The sequence below is a fragment of the Pelodiscus sinensis genome, chromosome 8 (genome assembly GCF_052426305.1).
Source record: "Pelodiscus sinensis isolate ZL-2025 chromosome 8, ASM5242630v1, whole genome shotgun sequence".
Classification (NCBI taxonomy): Eukaryota; Metazoa; Chordata; order Testudines; family Trionychidae; genus Pelodiscus; species Pelodiscus sinensis.
This window is the reverse complement of record NC_143059.1, coordinates 44823300-44843451: the sequence shown is the minus strand read 5'-3', so window position 1 is coordinate 44843451 and position 20152 is coordinate 44823300. Positions and strand designations below refer to the sequence as shown.

The 20152-nt window shown below is 43.2% G+C and overlaps 1 protein-coding gene across 1 annotated transcript in view; it reads left to right on the top strand.

Annotated features, from left to right (window-relative positions):
* The first annotated feature begins 12880 nt into the window (after nucleotides 1-12880).
* The window catches only part of LOC102446969 (opsin-VA-like), a 37986-nt gene continuing 30714 nt past the window's right edge, over nucleotides 12881-20152 (top strand). Inside the window, exon 1 of the mRNA XM_006136623.5 lies at nucleotides 12881-13303. Within this exon, the coding sequence (XP_006136685.2) occupies nucleotides 12940-13303 (364 nt within the window). The 5' untranslated portion in view covers nucleotides 12881-12939. The remainder of the gene's footprint in view (nucleotides 13304-20152) is intronic.

The following is a 20152-nucleotide window of genomic DNA, read 5'->3' as shown; positions in this document are numbered from 1 at the left end:
GCTCTCTTTCAGGTCTGGGAAATGTATAGTTAGTATCACAGCTAAATAAAAAAGTTGGAAAAGATTATTTAGCATAAGTAATTAAACACACATTTCAAAGCACCATTCTAGGCAAAATGCCTTGTTAGCAACCTTTCAATCATAAGGGGAAAGAAAGGAGGTAGAAGAGACCTGTGTGTGTGTGTGTGTGTGTGTGTGTGTGTGGTGGGGTTGTTAATGACTCTTTTATAGCCATAAATTCAGTGTGCCTATGCAGTCTATGATATTTAGTTATGAATATAAGCTCCCAGACTGGTCTTTTGTGTGGTTTCCTTTTGGAGCTAGGGGAGTTAACTGGCTCTTTCCTTGAACGGTCCTGTGAAATATATGTTAACTACTTATGTAAACTATTTCTTCTTTTTCTGATATATTTTTGTGAGGTTCACTCTTTTTTCTCCACTCTGCTCTTCTGAGAAAGTGGGTATTGTACATGAAAGCTCATGATACTAATATATATGTATTAGTCTGTAAGGTGCCACAGGACTACTCTTTTTTTTTTAAGGTTACAGAATAACACAGCTACCCCTATGAGACTTTTATTTGTTCTACTTTGTGTTTACTTGGGACTCTGAGCATCTTTCCCAGAACTGAAGAGCTCTGTGTAATCTCAAAAGCTTGTTTCTCTCATCAACAGAAATTGGTCAAATAAAAGATGCTACCTCACCTTCCTTGCAGGTATAAATAGGAGATTAGGAGTAGGAATAAAGAGGCTGTGTTACCCCTCTATTTGGAACTGATAGGATTGCTACTGGAACACTGTGTCCACTTCTGGTGTCTACAATTCAAGAAGAATTCTGACAAATTAGAGATGGTTCTGAAAAGAGCGACAATAATGATTAAAGGGTTAGAAAACATGCCACATAGTGAAAGACACAAATAGCTTACTTCATTTATCTTAACAAATAGAAGGTTAAAGAGTGACTTGGCTCACAGTCTGAGAGTACCTAGTCACAGAACAGAAATTTGATAATGTGATATCTTTGTCTGCTAGAATAAATATAACAAGATGCAATGGCTAGAAGCTGAAGCTGCACAAATTCAGACTGGAAACAGAGATGCAGATTTTTAACAGTGAGGATAATTAACTATTGTAAAAAAATCTACATCACAGGCAATTTTAAAAGTGCTGTAAACACTAGTTGAAAACAGATCAAGTTAAAACACCGTAACATCCTAAATAAAGATACATTTAAATATGCATTACAGGCAGTCCCCGGGTTACGTACAAGATAGGGACTGTAGGTTTGTTCTTAAGTTGAATCTGTATGTAAGTCGGAACTGGCGTCCAGATTCAGCCACTGCTGAAACTGACCAGCGGCTGACTACAGGAAGCCCGAGGCAGAGTTGCCCCGGGCTTCCTGGAATCAGCCTCTCATCAGTTTCAACAGGCTGAATCTGGACGCCAGTTCCATACAGATTCAACTTAAGAACCCCAGGCGTCTCCAAGTCAGCTGCTGCTGAAACTGATCAGCGGCTGATTCCAGGAAGCCGGGGGCAGAGCAACTCTGCCTTGGGCTTCCTGTAGTCAGCGCTGGTCAGTTTCAGCAGTGGCTGAATCAGGACGCCTGGGGCAGAGCAGCTGGGGTGCTGCTGGGTTGCTCCAGTAGCGCCGCTCCTCGGCGCTACTGGACCAACCCAGCAGCACCCCAGCTGCTCTGCCCCAGGCGTCCTGATTCAGCCGCTGCTGAAACTGACCAGCAGCGGCTGAATCAGGATGCCTGGGGCAGAGCAGCTGGGGTGCTGCCGGGTTGGTCCAGTAGCGCCCAGAGTGGCTCTGCGGGACCAACCGGCAGCGCCCCAGCTGCTCTACCACAGGCGTCCGGAGAAAAGCCTGGTCTGCTGGGGAGGGGCATACTAGCTGCACCCTCTCCCCCAGCAGACCAGGGAGATGCGGGCGGCGGACCGAGACGCACTGCGGTCCCACCGCCTGGGTCCTCCGCGGCTTTGCTCCGTGTCTCCCTGGTCTGCTGGAGAACAGAAGACCAGGGAGATGGGGAGCAAAGCCTCTGAGGACGCCGGCAGCGGGACAGCCGCTGCCCGCGTGCTCCCCGGCTTTGCTCCGGGTCTTCCTGGTCTGCTGGTCTCCAGCAGACCAGGGAGACGGGGAGCAAAGCTGGGGAGCACGCGGGCAGCGGACAGCCCAGACGCGCCGCGGCTGTCCTGCTGCCGGCGTCCTCAGAGGCTTTGCTCCCCATCTCCCTGGTCTGCGTGTTCCCCAAGCATACCAGGGAGACGCGGAGCAAACCCCGTTCGTAACTGCGGATCCGACATAAGTCGGATCCGCGTAACTTGGGGACTGCCTGTATTGGATATCTAACTGGGCATACATTTCCAGAAACAATGCTCTTTCCTCCTTAAATTTGGTGGATAAGATATATCAGTAAAAGGCAGTCCTCTGTGTACTAAATACAAGTGAAGTAAGATGGCGGTTATTCATTATGTATTGTATTACTGTACTGTGTAGGAGCTTTTTGTCTTGGATCAGACCCATTGTACTAGGTGTTGTACAAATACAGAACAAAAATGGTCCTTATCCCAAGGAGTTAATCTAAGCAATAGCCAAGCTATACATAAATACTATTGTACCAGGCACATGCCCTAAATGTCGGCAAGTTTTGTTTAGGAATGGGTAGGGTCACACTTATCAGAAAAGGACCTGATTTAGCAAGATTCCCAGGTAGCCTCTGCCAGCAGATTTTGTTGTTGCCCTTCCTCATGGGTGAATCCTTCTTGTGCTGAAACTACCTCTCCTTGAGCAAATAGGCAAACTTTGGACTGAGGGGTAAATGTGGCTTTATAACTATCCCCTTTGCATAATGTAAAATAGGGTCTAACCCTCAGCTATTGTAAATCAGCAAAGCTCCAATGAAGTCAATAGAGATGTGCTTATGTACATCAGCTGGGGATTGAGGCAAGGTTTCTAGACCTGCAAAATAATCTATAACAATCTCAATCGAGAAAACACCACCATTTCTGCCACTAGATGCACATAGACAGCTTCCCTTTGCATGCACATTTGAGTGCAGAAATTGACATTACAGTTGCAGACCTAGTAAGATGTAGCCCCTCTCTCTGCCTTTCTTTAAAACACTGCATGAATATTCTCTCAGTGAAGTATGTTGCTGTTTTTACACCAGGGGTGGTTGGTAGGGAATGCCATAATCAATATAATCTTCTAGAAAATCATCATAAGTATAATTATATCAAACTTGTTCATATTTCTTCCTTGGTGCCTCTTCTTATTGAGATAAATGATGGTATTTTATTTAACAATAACTCAATTAGTAAGGTTGATTTCCACCTGAGATATTTAGTGGAACTACATTTTAGCTCCCACGGGAAAGTTCCCCTTTGTGCATGTGTGTTTTCTAGGAGCTTCCTCTTCCCTCTTTGATCTTGTCCTTTTTTTTTTTTTTTTTTTTTTGTGCTTCCAAGGTGGAAACATGCAATTTGAGTAGCTTAAAAAAAGTCCTGGAATGCAGAGCCCTTTTCACTTGACAATCATTGGAAGGAATTCTGAGACAGCAATCCATTATTCTGTTTAGAATCCTACTTTGTTGTTCTTTTCTGTGGATCATTATACCAATCCCAGTGACAATTTGGGGTTTCCCTGTAGAATTCATTATTTCTTTTCTTCCTCCCACTTCCAGTCCTTTTTTATTTTTCTCAACAACACAGAATCATAGAAATTACAGTGTCTAATCTGCTACCTGACAATATTTCCCACAGAGTATTTTAAGTGCTTTCCCCAATGAGATTTCCACCATGTCTCTTAAGTCCACAATTTGGACTCAAACTTCTTTTCTACTGGATTGCATGTTTGATGTCACGTCTCTCACTTAATTCTTAACACGTTTCTTAGTAAAGGTAAATCCAGGGATATTTGCTCAACTCTTTTCCTCTATTGTCATATGTTTTGATTTAACAAAAGTAAAAGCCACAGTTGAATATCCTCAACTCCCTTGAGCAAATTGTTCTCCAATACTCAAGTAGAAAGGAACAGTGACAAGACCAATTAAAGGCCCTCTTTGTTTCACCCTATGTCAATGTTTCTTGTACTTATGGTCTCCTATACTGATTAATGGATGAACTCTCCGTCCTGTCCCCTTCAATTTCAAAGAGAATGAACATTCTTCTGGTTACAGATAATCTAGGAGGAGAATGGATGCTATTATTTTCCTTAGTCGTTGTCCCTCAGCGGGACTCTGAGTAAGACACAGAACTCCTTCTGCCGCCATATCACAGCAGATAGAAAATTTATTTCTGCAACATCTCTTTGCAAAACAGGAACTACATTTACAATGACTTTCCCTGGGGTAATAATTTATTGTTTTATTTCCAAACTAATCATCTTACTACTCAAAAATTCTAAGCTTTGATGTCACTATTTTTCATATTCTATTTGTAGATAATGAAAAGCAAGGTCATGAGTCTGACAGTTTTCAGGGTACTCAAGCCTGCGAGTCTCCATATTATCCACCTACTTTCAGAGTGAGGGTGTTTTGTTTGTAGTAATGGGATGTTAGCTCCCTAACATGAGTAGCTGTTGAGCCAATTGAGCCCTTGGCTGAACTGCCTACTCACAGAAATTTCAGCTCTCTGCCACCAAAAGGAGCAGCATACCTCAGTTTTCCAGTTTTACAATAAACCACTACTCCATTATAATACACTTCACTTAAAAGAAAAGGAGGAACCAAGATTCCATTAGAACCAAGAGAGACAGTGATTGAAACAAATGCTTACAATACAAAACAAAATAAAAAAAATATGCAAACTAGGTCCTAAACTTATTACTAGTCATCTTTCCTAGCATACAAAATAGGTTTTCTCTCCAAAAGTTCATTCCATTGCAGTGCTCACAGGAGGTGATACATCCAATCTTTCATGAGAAACACCTGGCTCAACAGGATCTCTCTGCAGTGAATGCACCCAGAGTTCTCTAATACTGTGACAATCTTGTCTTATCCATAGACAGAGCAAACTCCACCTGTTAGAATGGTCCTTTTTTTTAACCTCTAAGTAGTTTTGTTTGCACTTGGCTTTGGTGATTTTCCATTAACCATTCTGTGATGAGGTTTCCCTCCTGCTCAAACAGGCCATCAACAAGTAGCATCATGCATCGGCTACACCCTTTAACCTTAAGACCACAACGGTATTAATTCCATATAGAATCATGGAATACTAGAAATGGAAGGGACTTCAAGTGGTCATCGAGTCCAGACCCCTGCCCTCACAGAAGGGCAAGTCCAAGCACTGTCTAGATCATCCCTGATAGATGTCTGTCCAACCTGCTCTTAAATATCTCCAATGATGGAGATTCTACAACCTCCCTAGGCAACTTATTCCAGTGTTTAACCACCCTGGGTATGTCTACACTACCCTCCTAGTTCGAACTAGCGGGGTAATGTAGGCATACCGCACTTGCAAATGAAGCCCGGGATTTGAATTTCCCAGGCTTCATTTGCATAAGCGGGGAGCCGCCATTTTTAAAACCCCGCTGGTTCGAACCCCGTGCAGCGCAGCTACACGGGGCTCGAACTAGGTAGTTCAGACTAGGCTTCCTAGGTGAACGAGGTGTACCGGTAGTTCGGAATAGGAAGCCTAGTCCGAACTACCTAGTTCGAGCCCCGTGTAGCCGCGCTGCACGGGGTTCGAACCAGCGGGGTTTTAAAAATGGCGGCTCCCCGCTTATGCAAATGAAGCCTGGGAAATTCAAATCCCGGGCTTCATTTGCAAGTGCGGTATGCCTACATTACCCCACTAGTTCGAACTAGCGGGGTAGTGTAGACATACCCCCCGACAGTTAGGAATTTTTTCCTAATGTCTGGCCTAAACCTCCTTTGCTGCAATTTAAGCCCATTGCTTCTTGTCCTATTATCAGAGGCCAGGGAGAACAATTTTTCTCCCTTCTCCTTGTAACATGTTACTCAGCATAGTCAAAGAAGCGGGGACTTAAATAATCCCCGCTTCATTAAAATAAAAATGGCCGCCATGCTGTGCCAACGATCAGCTGATCTGGTACAGCGTGGCAGTCTAGATGCGGTACCGTCGACAAGGGAAGCCTTTGTCGACCGCTTCAGTAAACCTCGTTTCACAAGGCATACCAGAGCAGTTGACAAAGGCTTCCCTTGTTGACTGCACCGCGTCTAGACTGTCGTGCTGTGCCAGATCAGTTGATCGTTGGCACGGTGCTGTGGCCATTTTTATTTTAATGAAGCAGGCATTATTTAAATCCCTGCTTCTTTGAATATGCCGAGTAAACTACTTTACATGGCTCCGTCGATGGAGCCATTTAGTCTAGACGTACCTTAAGTGTCACAGAGTTCATCTCACCTTTTGTCATCTGTCAGGATGCAATGCATACAAGCAGGCACACACTTCTGAACACAGGTGAATATAATCAAATGATGTTTTGTAGCTAATCACAAGGATACAGAAGCTGCGTCTGAAATTAAGCATTCATCAGTAAGCTGTGTTCCGTTTTTGCAAAATCACCAGGAGACTGGTCAGAACAAAAATGGCAGTAGCAAAACAAAAGCAGTACCTACAATCAACTCACTCTACAGATATACACGCCTGTGGGCAGCTGTCCCGCCTCCTGCCTCCCAGGGAGCCTTTTGTGTGTCCCCTGCTTCCTTTAGTAATTCAGGGTTAATTAGCTGCTGACTTAACCCTTTAAGGTCTGGTCTAGGGAATGCCCTTGTGCCATATCTTAGAAAGATTCAACACATCCCAGAAGTATTAATAACTTGTATGCTTGTTTGGACATTTGTTCAGTTTTGCAAGAGAATACTGTTGAGTTTCCCCTGTTCAACATTCCCATTCTTTATGTACTGATATATAGCTCACCTTAGGCATCTGAATTCTCTGGTGATCCTGATAAAATACATCAGACAAGTGACAGGAGACTAGGGACTTTAATGATGATCTGATAGTCCTGGACACTTTTTCAGCAACTCCCTTATTGAAACTGGGGCAACGTTTGTGCCTCTGTTTGCCTTGTTGAATAATCTTTGAATGTTTATGAGCAATGGAACCATAAGCCTTGCACTATTAATATCTCTGGGCTATTCCATTCTTTTTACCTATTTCATAATTAGTAGTGCACACAGGCTCTTAGTAGTCTTTTCCGGCAGGCTGTGGAAATGACATAAGATACAAAATATCTCTGATGCCTACCCCTCCCAAAAGTGTTATGAAAATCAGTTGTACACAGTGAATCAGGACAGACAATTCTACGGATGAATAGCACTGAGATGGGATCCCATTAGCTTTCACAAGTAAATCAGGACCAGCTGGGTTTTGTCCTTCCGGCCCAATTCCCCTGCTATAGGGGTGGGGGTGGGGGAGCAAGGCAGGACGACTCAGGGAGGGTGCAAGTAACTATTCTCAACTTCAGTTTCTTACACCAGGGCCAGGGACATTAGAATTCCTGTTCTTCCTGTGGAAGTGCAGAGACTTCATCCTCCAGACTTCCCCATGGTCACAAATCACCCAATGAGGGAAGGGAAGAGAAGAGCAAGGCTCTACCTCCTAGTTCTGCACAGGCCTACACGACTGTGTAGGTGTACAGGGGAGGAGGCCAGATGGCACAGAGGGATGCTGCTGCCTGTGTGCTTCCCATGTGTGCGGAGGAGAGTGAGGGGAGATTATACACCAACAGTGGTGGAATTACACTGGCTGTGCAAGGGGGCCTCCACATCCATGGAAGTGAAGAGTGGATTAGCCCCATGGTGAGTTTTTTAAAATATAAATTACCTAATGGGGTCGTATGGGCATTTACTGACTTGGTCACGCATTTACAACATTGTAAGTAGCTTGGTATGATCGAAAGTAAATTCATCCTCTTTTTCCAGATTTGCACCAAACTCAGTAGAAGCCCCACCCACATTTATAAACATTGGATTGAACAAAACACTTCACAGGGGACAAAACAAATACTTCACAGCCACTTACCTGAGTGAAGGCCATGGCTGTTTACAGAGTATTATCCTATGGGACTGACTTTCACAGGTTCAAATTTAGCATTCTGAAGTTATTCAAGGATACCATTATCGGTATCACACTGATTGAATATCCCATTTTCTTCTCTAGGTCTCATGGGACTGGTAAATTCAGCCCAAGTTTACAAACTGACATGTGCAATTCTAGACAACGGACTTGATCTCGGCACAGTTCTTATCACTCTGCATTTGTCTTCCAATTGAAATTACTGAGTACCATTGTATATAAATGTTATTTATATCCAGGTCCGCTGATGGGGGTTGGGAAGAAGGGGACAACCACTCAGGGGGGCACAGATATGCAAATGGCAGTGGTGTCAGCTGGATCCCTGGGTGCTTTAAATCACCACCGAAGCCCTTGTAGTGCTGCAGAGCCCTGGACAGCATGCTCCAGAGGGCACTGAGACGATGGGAGGTGTAGTTTGGGCAATGCTGACTCACCCTTCCCTCTTCTGCATGAAGCCTCATTCCTTACTGGAGTGTGCAGTCAGCCCTGCCCCCACCTTGCCCAGGGACCCCACGAGTCCCTTGGCTCACCTGTTTATATCTGCTCCTTATGTCACCTCCTCAAACTAACAGCAATTTAGCCACAGACTGAAGGTCTTGTCCTGCCTGCAATCTCCCAGCTTCGTTTGCTTTTTATAAATAGTATTAGTCAATTGGGTTTTTATAGACAAATCAGTCCCTAGAATTTATTCCATATAAACCAAAGACTGCAGGAATGGGCCAAAAATCAGGGACATGATAAATTCTTACATGGCAGGGTAGTTCTCATTAATGTGGAACTGTTCACAGTTCATGAAACAGCAGAAGAAAAGAAATGTGAAGGTCCAGCAAGAAAAGACTGATCATTAATGGAAGTGGAATAACCTTAATATCAGGAGAAAGGATTAAATGAATTTATTTTTAAAAAAGAATTAAAAATCTTACACACTTCCTGGTAGTGTAAATGTAAGAAAATAGCTGCAGAGCAAACTGTCTCTTAAGAGAACAACAATGAAGAACATTGTTCTCCATTAACCAGTGTTCTTAAAGTATGATTCGGCTTTTTACATATATTCATTATTACTTTGCAAAAAGAATAGTCTCACAAAACAACAACAACAACAGAGAAAACACATATGGCTGTATGAATTGGATGAAAATGTGATCTGCAAAATAAGAGCCATAGCTAGAGTAAAAAAAATTGTATGAATACTTTTTTCAGAGGAAAATGTAGAGTTGGCAACAAAAAATAGTTCCATGGATTTGTGTTGATTTTGCTGACTTATTCTGGTAAAAACTAACCATTGAATAAACAAAACAAAACATTCTAAAACACAAATCTAAAATCAAAAATATTTCATTATGGAACTGCTTCTTGTTTAGAAATTTTCTTAAATTTTGTTTTAAAACATTATAAATGCTCAAAAGTAGTCAACATTGAAATTAAATATTTCACTTGAGAGCAAACAAAATATTTTGCTGAAAAATTCAAACAAATTCATTTTCAATTCTATATGAAATTATTTTTTCCATCCTAGAATTTCCATTGATCAAAAAAATTATTACAAATCCAGTATTTGTTCATTTCTACCTACGAAACGTCAAGATAGAAGAACTACTCTAAGGAATAAATTGCATAGCTTATTTAGAGTTAATTTTGAAATAAGCCCTATTCTGAAACATCCCTTAATCCTCATGGAGAAAAATCTACAGGGACATCAGAATAGCGAGCCCATTATTTTGAAATAATGGGCTCTCTCAAAAGATGTGGAATAGCTATTTTGGGATACCTCTGGTATCCCAAATAGCTCCACAGTGTAGACATAGCCTAGGAGACAGCAAGTGTATATTGTGAACAATAATAAAAATACACATAATGGCAAATCTTATTCCATCATAAAGTAGAACTATCAAAGAAGACAACAAACAAAACATTGGTAGCCAAGACAATGAGACATGTGAAACCAAATTTCTGAGAATGTTAAACAGAAAAGGAAAAGGGTAGTACATTACAAAGACAAATGGGAATACATTTAAACTGTAGCTAAAATCACCACTGACACAAATTAGCTGAACAATACAGCAACAAAATACAAATACCCAAATAAAAACCAGCAACATGTAGTCAAGGGATTTGTTACAGTCATACAAATCTATCTATGAACTAATCTCCTCCCATGTAAGATAAATCCCATTTACAAAAAGATACTTTTAAGGATAAAACCTCATTCAGTATGAGGAACAGCATGCAGTGTGTGAAAAAGAGCTAAGAGGAGAGTACAGATTGCTGGACTAGAGAGATTCACTCTTTGGTTTGGCAACATCCCTGGTCCAGCAAGTTTCCCACAGTCCCATAAAATTTGTTTACAGCCACCAAGGCTGGCTCTCAGAGTTCTATGCTGTTATTGAGCTCTAATTTATCCCTAACTGCACATCTATACAGCATGGCTAAAGTTGAATTAAGCTACAGAAATTCAGCTACGTCAATTGCATAGCTTAAGTCAAAATAGCTTAATTCAGCTTTTGGCGCTGTCTACATAGCAGGAGGTTGAAGGAAGAACACTCTTCATTCGACTTTCTTTACTCCTTGTGAAATGAGGGTTACCATGAATTGGAGTAAGATGTCCTCCAGCTTGACATTATTTCAAAGTATAGTGTAGTGTAGATGTGTACTATGTTATTTCGGAATAACGTCAATTAGTCCAATATAATGCTGCTTTTAGACATTCCCTAAATGTCTTCTAAGAGCTCAGTAAGCAGTGGAAGTGTTGGTAATGCTGCTAAACAATATTGCCCTCCCATGGTCTGGCAAATTCTCTGGTTCGTCAATGGTCAGGTCCCCATGGTGCTAGACTAGAGAGGTTCGGATTCTCTCTCACAACTAATAGCATTTAAAGTGATGTTACATCATGTTAAATAACACGTGCTACTATTAAAAAAATTATATAAGCTCAGGCTAGATCTTTAGCTGTCATGAATTGGCATAGTCAATGGGACAATGGTGATTTACATCCCCTGAGCATCTGGATCATCCATTTTAACAGCAGTGCATTTTGATGTTTAATTATGCCACTTTTTGCTTTTTAATATTTTAGTTAGCTTTAAATTATTTATGATTGTGCTATTAAATTTGATCTATTTGTGTTTTGTCCAAATGTGTTTTGCCTAAATGCTTCAACTGAATGTATATTGATGCTTTGTATATAAAAATATTATTTTAAACAATGGAAAGTGACTTCGGTACAGCTGGTCCCTGAGTTATGAACGAGTTAGTAATTCGAAGTGTTCGTAACTGGAATCCCACTGAGTTACATGGTGACCGCGCTGTTCGTAAGCGCGGATTGTGTTCATAAATCAGGGACCGCATTTACTACCGCTTTGGAGGTGGAGGTGGTCGTAAGTCAGAGACTGGCTGTACTTTCAGTTAAAAATACTTTAGTATTTTCCCCTCCATTTTTCCATCATCGTATCCAGAAATTATTATAATTCACTCTCTTAAGAAAATCAATTCTGTTTGTTTTAGTTAGAAATATACAAAAATCCCACTGTGACTAGTTAATGCCACATACAAAAATGCTAAAAAAAATGAATGGAAAACTGAAATTTCCGAATTTTGCCTTCTGTGTTTTTTTCTTTGGAGAAGTCATAAAGAAACTATCCTCCTGCATAATCTATACTACAGGGAAGACTTGCCAGCATGGCTGACCCTTTTATCACATACCACAAGTGACTTAGATCATCACATTCCTATGACTATTGGACCCACTAACCTATGCAGATTCATTGTTATATACTTTATCCTTATTGCTCCCTAAACCTTGCCAGTTTATTCACCTGTTGCACAGTGTCAAAATCCTTGACAGTGAGCTCTGTAAGCACTGTCTTTGCTTTTGGGTTTGTACAGATTGGTACATGGTGCTCTGATTCCTGGTTAAGATCCTTAGGCACTAGCTCAGCAGAAACCCGAAGAAATAAACAATCTTCATATTCTCAAACTGTTCAGGGGCCTCCCAACCTGTGATATAATATAGAGCAGCCTCAGAGTACCCATCCATATAGTCTCAGAAGTAAGATGTAATTCAGTGTAAGAGAGCAGAACTTGTCCCTTCATTAGCATATGCTGGTTTGGTATAAATCTTTGTATGTTTTTGTTACAAAAACCCACAGTAAAAACTGTGTACAGTACAGTGGAAAATCACTAAGGAAACTAAGAAGAATACTATGGGCAACTGGACTTGTGTTGCTTCAGTTTTAGGGATGCAAATTATCAATCAGAGACAGTAGCTTAGTTTTGGAAATTGTATATTGCAGTACTGTTGCCACATTTTACACCTGCTCAGGCATTCCACTAGCAACATTGTCAGGTCTGCCCTCTCTCAAGCAGAGGGAAGTAGAAAGGAGGCTCCAGGACTCCCTTGTGCTTCCAGCAGTGACAGATATGAGGATGATCACCCCTCCCTCATTAACAAAGGGGTTGTTTCATTTTTACAAGGCTGGCAGGCAGGCAGGTTTTCCAGCCACAGCCTCATCTTCCTCCACAGAACAGTGATGATCAGAGGTGTGTTGCTGTATTGCTGTTGGCTGTGTGGGAAGGAAAAATCTTGCTGCTCCTGTAGCTGGGCTTTGTTGCAGACACAGGAACGCTGCAGTGAGAGAAAGAGTGCTTTGCTTGTCTGAGATCCACCTGCTTGGACTTGTTCCCACTTCCCATGCTCAGCACTAAACTTTCCTCTAGCTAAAAGTTTTACTTGCTAGGCTTCATTTGAAAAGCAAGATCCATGGAGCTTTTGTTTAAATGTCTGGTGGGGATAGCAAATTCCTCTTTTTAACCTGAATATCTACCCCTTATAAAATCATATACTATCTGAAACCCTTCTTTTCTCTGGTGAGAGGGAGAGAGAGAGAGGAAGAAATGGATGTGTTCAGAGCACCTGAAAATGAGTCTCTGCAGTCTGATCCCACTGAAAGCACCACACCCTGGGATTCCTTCCACCATCCGCTAGAATTCATCCAACCCTGGAACTTCCAGCTTCTGGCTGCATTAATGTTTTTGGTGACATCTCTGTCACTCGCTGAGAATTTTGCTGTCATACTGGTGACTTTTAAGTTCAAGCAGTTGAGACAACCTGTCAATTATGTTATAGTAAACCTGGCTATTGCTGATTTTCTGGTCTCATTGATTGGTGGCACGATCAGCTTTTTTACCAATATAAAAGGCTATTTTTATATGGGACATTGGGCTTGTGTACTGGAAGGATTTGCCATCACGTTCTTTGGTAAGCTTAATTTTGTTTATCTTGTATGTTCATGTCTTAGACGCCCTAAGAAAAGAAGTTTCCTGCGGACTCAGGTCTGTGTTGTGTAGGATTAGAATGAAAGAGGAACATCAAAGTCATTCTGTACCATGCAACTTTATAAAGTCACTGACTTTACATGCAACTGATTTCACTACCTCTTTCCAATAAATAATATTCTGAAGGTGTTGTGCCTTGCTGAGCGCATGTTGCTCATTGAATGTTCACATAGTAGATCAGTATCTTTAACATATGCTTGGTTAATTTTTTTTGTACAAAATTGTAGTAAAATATTTTATCAACAATAGTTAACAATTTGCATGGTGTAGGTGTGTGTGTGGGAAAGCACGTTATCTGTTCACAAATAATTAAAAATGTTTTCATAGTGAAACATCTTATTGTATGAGTATCTTCCTATAGTTTGGGCAGGATTGTGATAGTGTTGCAATACTAATCTCTGACATACTAATCTCTGAGGGTATGTCTACACTACCCCGCTAGTTCGAACTAGCGGGGTAATGTATGCATACTGCACTTGCTAAGGAAGCCCGGGATTTGAATTTCCCGGGCTTCATTAGCATAAGCGGCGAGCCGCCATTTTTAAATCCCCGCTGCTTCGAACCCCGTGTAGCGCGGCTACACGGGGCTCGAACTAGGTAGTTCGGACTAGGGTGCCTATTCCGAACTACCGGTACACCGTGAAATGAGGTGTACCGGTAGTTCGGAATAGGCACCCTAGTCCGAACTACCTGGTTCGAGCCCCGTGTAGCCGCGCTACACGGGGTTCGAAGCAGCAGGGATTTAAAAATGGCGGCTCCCCGCTTATGCTAATGAAGCCCGGGAAATTCAAATCCCGGGCTTCATTAGCAAGTGCGGTATGCATACATTACCCTCCTAGTTCGAACTAGGAGGGTACTGTAGACATACCCTGACATACTATATAGCTTTGCAGACATAGATCAGAAACTGATTTCTACAGTACCTATCTCAAATCAGCCATTTTTCATGTCCCTTTCTTAGGGTGTTATTTTACTAGACATAAGAAGTCTATTAAAAACTAAAAAGTAATAGGAAGCCTAGCAAGCTATAGCCTTACTCCTTAAATACTTCCTGTCATCTCCCAGTTCTCCAGCCCAGATAGAAAATTAAAATGAGGCTTCCCATACACAAATGTTACCGGACTTGCCTGTTACTCTAGGATATGTTCATTCCTCGGGTTACTCTTATGGGAGAGAGAGGAGGTTAATAATTCTATCAGTGTGCTGCTTGTGCTCTCATATGGAGCTGTATTCTCCCTGCTGCCAATTCCCTCCCAATGGAGCTGTTCTGCAGGAACTATGTTCCCCAGGACTGGGTTCTTCCCACCCTAGAATCAGACGAATACACAGACACTCACATCCATTAACAGAGCATGTCTGAGAGGACCAATTAATCAGCACTCAAAAGCTGACCCCTTATATGTCCCTGGACTCAGTAGGTTGGGTTGCTCAGCAATGCCAAGCTGTGACCATCATGTGTCCTTGGACTCAGTGAGCTGAGTTTAACAGCACATTAAGCTGCCAACCTCATACATCCCCCAGTTTAGCACCTTCCTATCACCACTTTCACACCACAACTGTTCTGCTAATAACTTATTTGATGAGCACACCCCACAGGATTTTGGGGCACTATAGGGATCTTTAGCTTAGATACAAGAAGCATTGTTGCAGAGTGAATGGGGAAGCCAAAACAACACCCCTGAGAGTGTGAGCAAGAGAGAAAAAGAAAAAAGCAACCAGCTTAACAATGAAAGTTATTTAATTCTAGGTAGTAACCATAGAAGGGGAAAACAAACAAGTTAGATTTAATATTGTAACTGTTTTTTAAAACTCTAATTACAGGTGTTAGGGCTAGCAAACCATAACTGATCACATAAGGCAGGGTCAGGAGGCTATACCTAGAGAGAGGTGGTAGGGGGTAGGTGTGTGTGTGGGAGAGAGAGATCTCAGCACTCCATGAAGCTTGAACTGATCGGGGAGTCCCAGATGGTGATGATAGCTGGGGTCCAGAGTGTTGGAGACAGGCAGAGCAGACTAGAGCCCTCAGCAGGATCAGATGAAGTCCCAATGAAACTGATGCAGACTTTAGTTTAGATCCAGGCATCAGAACACTTTTCTTGAGCAAGGGTATGAGTTTTTGTAGCTACATAACAATGGTTCAAGGGGAACATTGGATTTGTTTATGGGTAAACACAGTGCTTTTTTTTGTGACAGTACTGTGTACAACTTTCCCCTGGCGTACCGGCACTTTATTATTATTATTTTTTTAACAATAAAAGCACTGGGTAAACAGATGATTCAAGGGAGTATTCTAAAGTTTTGTTAAGGCTAGACAATAGAAATTGATCATTCCTGGCTATGGGTGTTGTTCCTTGAGAAAGCTCATAATGCAACTAGGCAGTTTCAGTATTTTGGATATCAATAGAGGATCTATTGCTACAATTGGTCTGATAAATACTGATTTGGGTGTGAGCAGACGTGGGTTTATTATCATGCAGAGTAGGGATTGCCCACCAGATAGAGCTTTTCTGCTTTCAGTATCCCATAGTTCAGTGCAGTCTGTGCTTTGGAAGTGTTGTTCTCCATTCTGTATATATATTTCCTAACATCGAAACAGATAAAGGTAGGGGTGTTTCCTTAATTCTGTCACCCTTGTCTGGTGGGGTTTAGGTGCGTCTTCCCCTGCCTTTTCATTGTTTCTCTTTGGTTCAAGCGTAGGGGGAGAGGGGAGCAGGGGGACAGTGAGTAGGTATTCTCCATGGAGTATCATGCCTTAGTTCCCCAAGAACACAGTGCTGACAGGTAACTATACCCTGGTTTCCCAGAACACAGAGCTGATAGGTAACACAAAGTAAAGCAATTTCTGCATTCTTTTTTCTCTTTGCTGTTTTATAGCTAGGTATCATTGTTCTGAAGTCGCATAGCAGTGGTAATCTCCTAATCAGGTCAGCTCTTGTACTCAAGGACAGTGCTAGAGAGTGAAGTCAGAAATATTAGTGTGTAGTTGAAACCATCCATACTGACTGATGAGAGTAGCCTGCAGTTAGTGACCCATAAGTAAGGTCCCTTGCCCTCCACCAACAGCTTGCCCATTCTAAAAGTTGCCAGATAGCATGAGGGAAGTTGGGACTAACTGCACCTGCCAAGGCAACACATGAGGGAGACACACAGGGTCATATTCCTGTTCTTCCCCTCCCAGATTTATGCCAGAGTTCACCAGAACATGGCCAGCAGCAGCCTTTCAGCCCTGTGGGAGGGAAGGGATGAGATGGGAGCTGCTTCCAGCTGCAAGGGATGGTGGGAGGAGAGGGGGGAGGAAAAGGGATAACCTGACCCGAGTCTTTGCAGAGCACATTCCTTCCTGTATGCACAGTTTAGAATAGCAGCTAACATCTCCAAGCTGCTGTTGGACATAAACATAAGCCAGATGCCTGCTGTGCCCTGGCTAAAGTATGGACAGGAAAGGGTTAAGCCCTAAGGATGCATTGTATATCAGGAATCCGACTGCAGAGATTTCAGTCACCAAAGAATTTGGCTAGAGAGGTGGCTCAGCAAGGGAGGGTTCCTAGGAGTTAGAGCAGCTTCATGCCTTCTGGGGGCAGGACCCAGGATAACTTGGGGGAGGCAAAGAAGATGCTAAATTCCTTCCCTAGGGAGCTGCTGTGTAGTTTGCAGCTTTTGATCAGGAACAGGCTGGAAACCGCTACTCCCTCCCACTCTGGATCTTAGCTGAGGGACAGAGAGTTTGCCCCATGCCAGTGCTATGTGAAGCTTTGGCACACATAGGGCTTGGTTCTCTCTGGCTAGTGCCCCAGGCCAGAAGGTCTTGGGATTTCCTAAGGGACCAGTCCAGCCAGAGGCAGTGGGGAAAGGAAGGAGATCACTGCTCAGGCTGATGACATGTCTGCTGATGGGGGGAAGGGGAGGTAGCAATTGCCCCAGGGCCAGGCCTAGGGAGGCATGGATGCAACATTGTGTACTCTGGGTGGCACTGAGGGCTGGGGGAGAATGTGCTGTGGTCCAGAAGGTGCTGAGGGCTAGTAGCCCCTTGCCCTACCCCTTCCACCCAAGGCTCTGACTTTTATGGGGGCACAGAGCCACCCCCTCACCAGGGGCCCATGGAGGCTGTTGGCTTCCTTAGCTGCTGGTGAGCTGAGCATATCCACTGAGGGCTGGTGCTCTGCACAATGTAGGGAATGAGACATGCCCCACTTAGGGTTGCCAGGTGTCTGGTATTGAACGGGATAGTCCTGTTTTTGGACTGTGTGTCTGGTAAACAAATTGAGAAAATACCAGACATATAAGGAAGTTTTTCTGCTTTTCCCGGGCCCGGCTCAGTGCCCGACAGAAGCTCACTCGGGACACACAGCAATTAAAGGGACTGCGACTGCATTTCGGCCCAACCTCCCAAATCCTGCCTCCTTCCCCTCCCCCCCCCCCCCCGCCCCGGTCTCCCTGCCACTTTGCTCGACAAATTTTCCCCAGCGTTTTTTTGTCCGGTATTTTTTTTGATACCCTCTGGCAACCCTAGTCCCACTGGGGAGCATAAAGAGCAGCAATGGGCTGCTGGTGGCGAAAGGACAAAGCAGGAAGAAAACAGAGAGAGATGGGGCACCTGTAAAGGGCCAATGGACAGGCAGCAGAGACAACATATAACTGGGTGCCACCTGGTGCCTGCCTACAGTCAGGGGCGGCCCTAGTCTAGCTGTCAGCAATGGGCACCGTAGGCGAACCATGCAATCGGCACCCCTACCTCCAAACCCCTCAATGATATTGTGCCACCATTGGGCACCCCATTTAACTTGGTGCCCTAGGCAACCCCCTAGTTCTCCTATATGGACGGGCCGCCCCTGCCTACAGTTACCAGCCACTACAGCTCATAGTGATAGTGAGTGCCGGCTAGAAACAGGACGGGAGGGCGGGGCCCTGCTGGCCAAGAGCTGGCACATAGCAAGGGCTGCATGGACAGACCAGCTGGGGGAGCAGCCAGCCCTGACTTTTGCATCTTTGCCCTGTCGCCAACCTTACACACCCACACCCACCGCAGGCTGCTGGACCCTGCCTCGCACCACTGGTGGGCAGTAGTGATGTGAAATCCCATTTAATCTGTTAACTGCTTAAATGTTCTATTTAACCATTAACCACTTAACTGGTGGATGGAGTGTGTCAGGCCTCGCTGAGCTGGAGTGGACTCTGCCATGGGCGGGGGTTGCTCTGGGTAAGCTGGAACCTTCCCCCACACACACTTGTGGCATGATGGGGCCAGCTGCACTGGAGCACCCCTAGCCCATGGTCTGGCTGCTCCACCCCAACAGGGCCCACCAAGCTGTGGGCTACTCTGGCCAGATTGTGCTTGCCAGGGTTGGGGACTGCTTGGGCCAGGCCAGGTCTCCTATACACTGTGGGTGGGTGGGGAGCTGCTGCAGTCCAGCCAAGCTGCTGGTTAACTAGTAAGCATCACCCAGTAACTAGTTAACCACTAACATCCTCAGCGGGCAGGCGCCAGCGAAGAGGGATCCTGTGAGCAGGGATCCTGTCAGAATCTGTTGGTACTGAATCTGATGGGGTGGGGAAGATAGAAAATATGGGACTACTTGCCTGTTTTTAAGAAAAAAGTTTGGACACCTCCAGCAGGGCTTAAATATAGGGCTGTCCCTTTCAGAATAGGATGTCTGGTAACACTATGTTGAGATATGGTTGTGCAAAATTGCTATTTAGAGAAGCTCCTTGTTAAGGGGACAGTATTATGAATATAGAAATTTTGATGTGTGCCCTGGGATGAGATTTGAGGACTCTGTACCTGTGTACATCAGTTCACCACAGACACTTACAGTTTTTATAAAAATAAAAATGATATACAGTAGCTTCCTTTCTCATTCACGGTTTTTTTGTTTAATGAACCCCAAGATCATTACATGGTGTCAGAACTGCTGAATAAAAAAATGACTATAGTAATTGTGAGATTAAAATTTGAAATGTTTGAAATGAAAGCAGAGGAAGCACATGGAGAATTAAACAACAGAAGAACATTTGGCTGTATTTTATGAGCACAATGGTAGCTTGTCTAGCTTAAAAAGGTAAGAAAGTCAAATATGGTTGTGTTGCAACCTCCACTCAGTCTCCAATTGTCAGGCAATATTGTTGAGAACTGGAAAAAACTCTGTCAGAGATATAAATTGCATTTGTCTTCCACTAGGGAAGATAAAAATTGATAAAGTGAAATCAACCTGTTTGCGTGTTGTTAGTGAAGACACACTGGTTATTTACAGTAACTTTAGGTTTGAAGAAAGTGAAAGCATGAAGTTAAGTACAATATTGTCTAAATTTGAGGAACACAGCATGCCAGAAAGAAATGAAACCTGTAAAGAGACAATTTTTTATATACCAGATGACACTATAGAGCAATATGTGACCGAATTAAGAAAACTAAGTACAACCTGTGTCTTTGGTGAGTTCACAGAGTTGCCACTTACAGACAGAATAATTTGTGGCATTAAAGACAATGTGTTAAGAGAGAAAGAAAGAGAGAGACTGTTCCCTGAAAAGGATTTAACTTTTTTTAAAGTTAGAAATAGGGCAGCAGAAAATACAGAAGCACAAACCAAAAATCTGAATTCATCAGAAGGGTGTATCCACATACTACGGCTACACTGCAAGGTTTTTTTTCTTCGAAAGAAGGTATGCAAATCACATGCTCATTTGAATATCTTCTTCCTATTCTTTTCCAGGAGAGGTTTTTCCATTATTTGACCTGTTTACATGGGGCCAAATGTCGGAACCCCCCCCTCTTTTG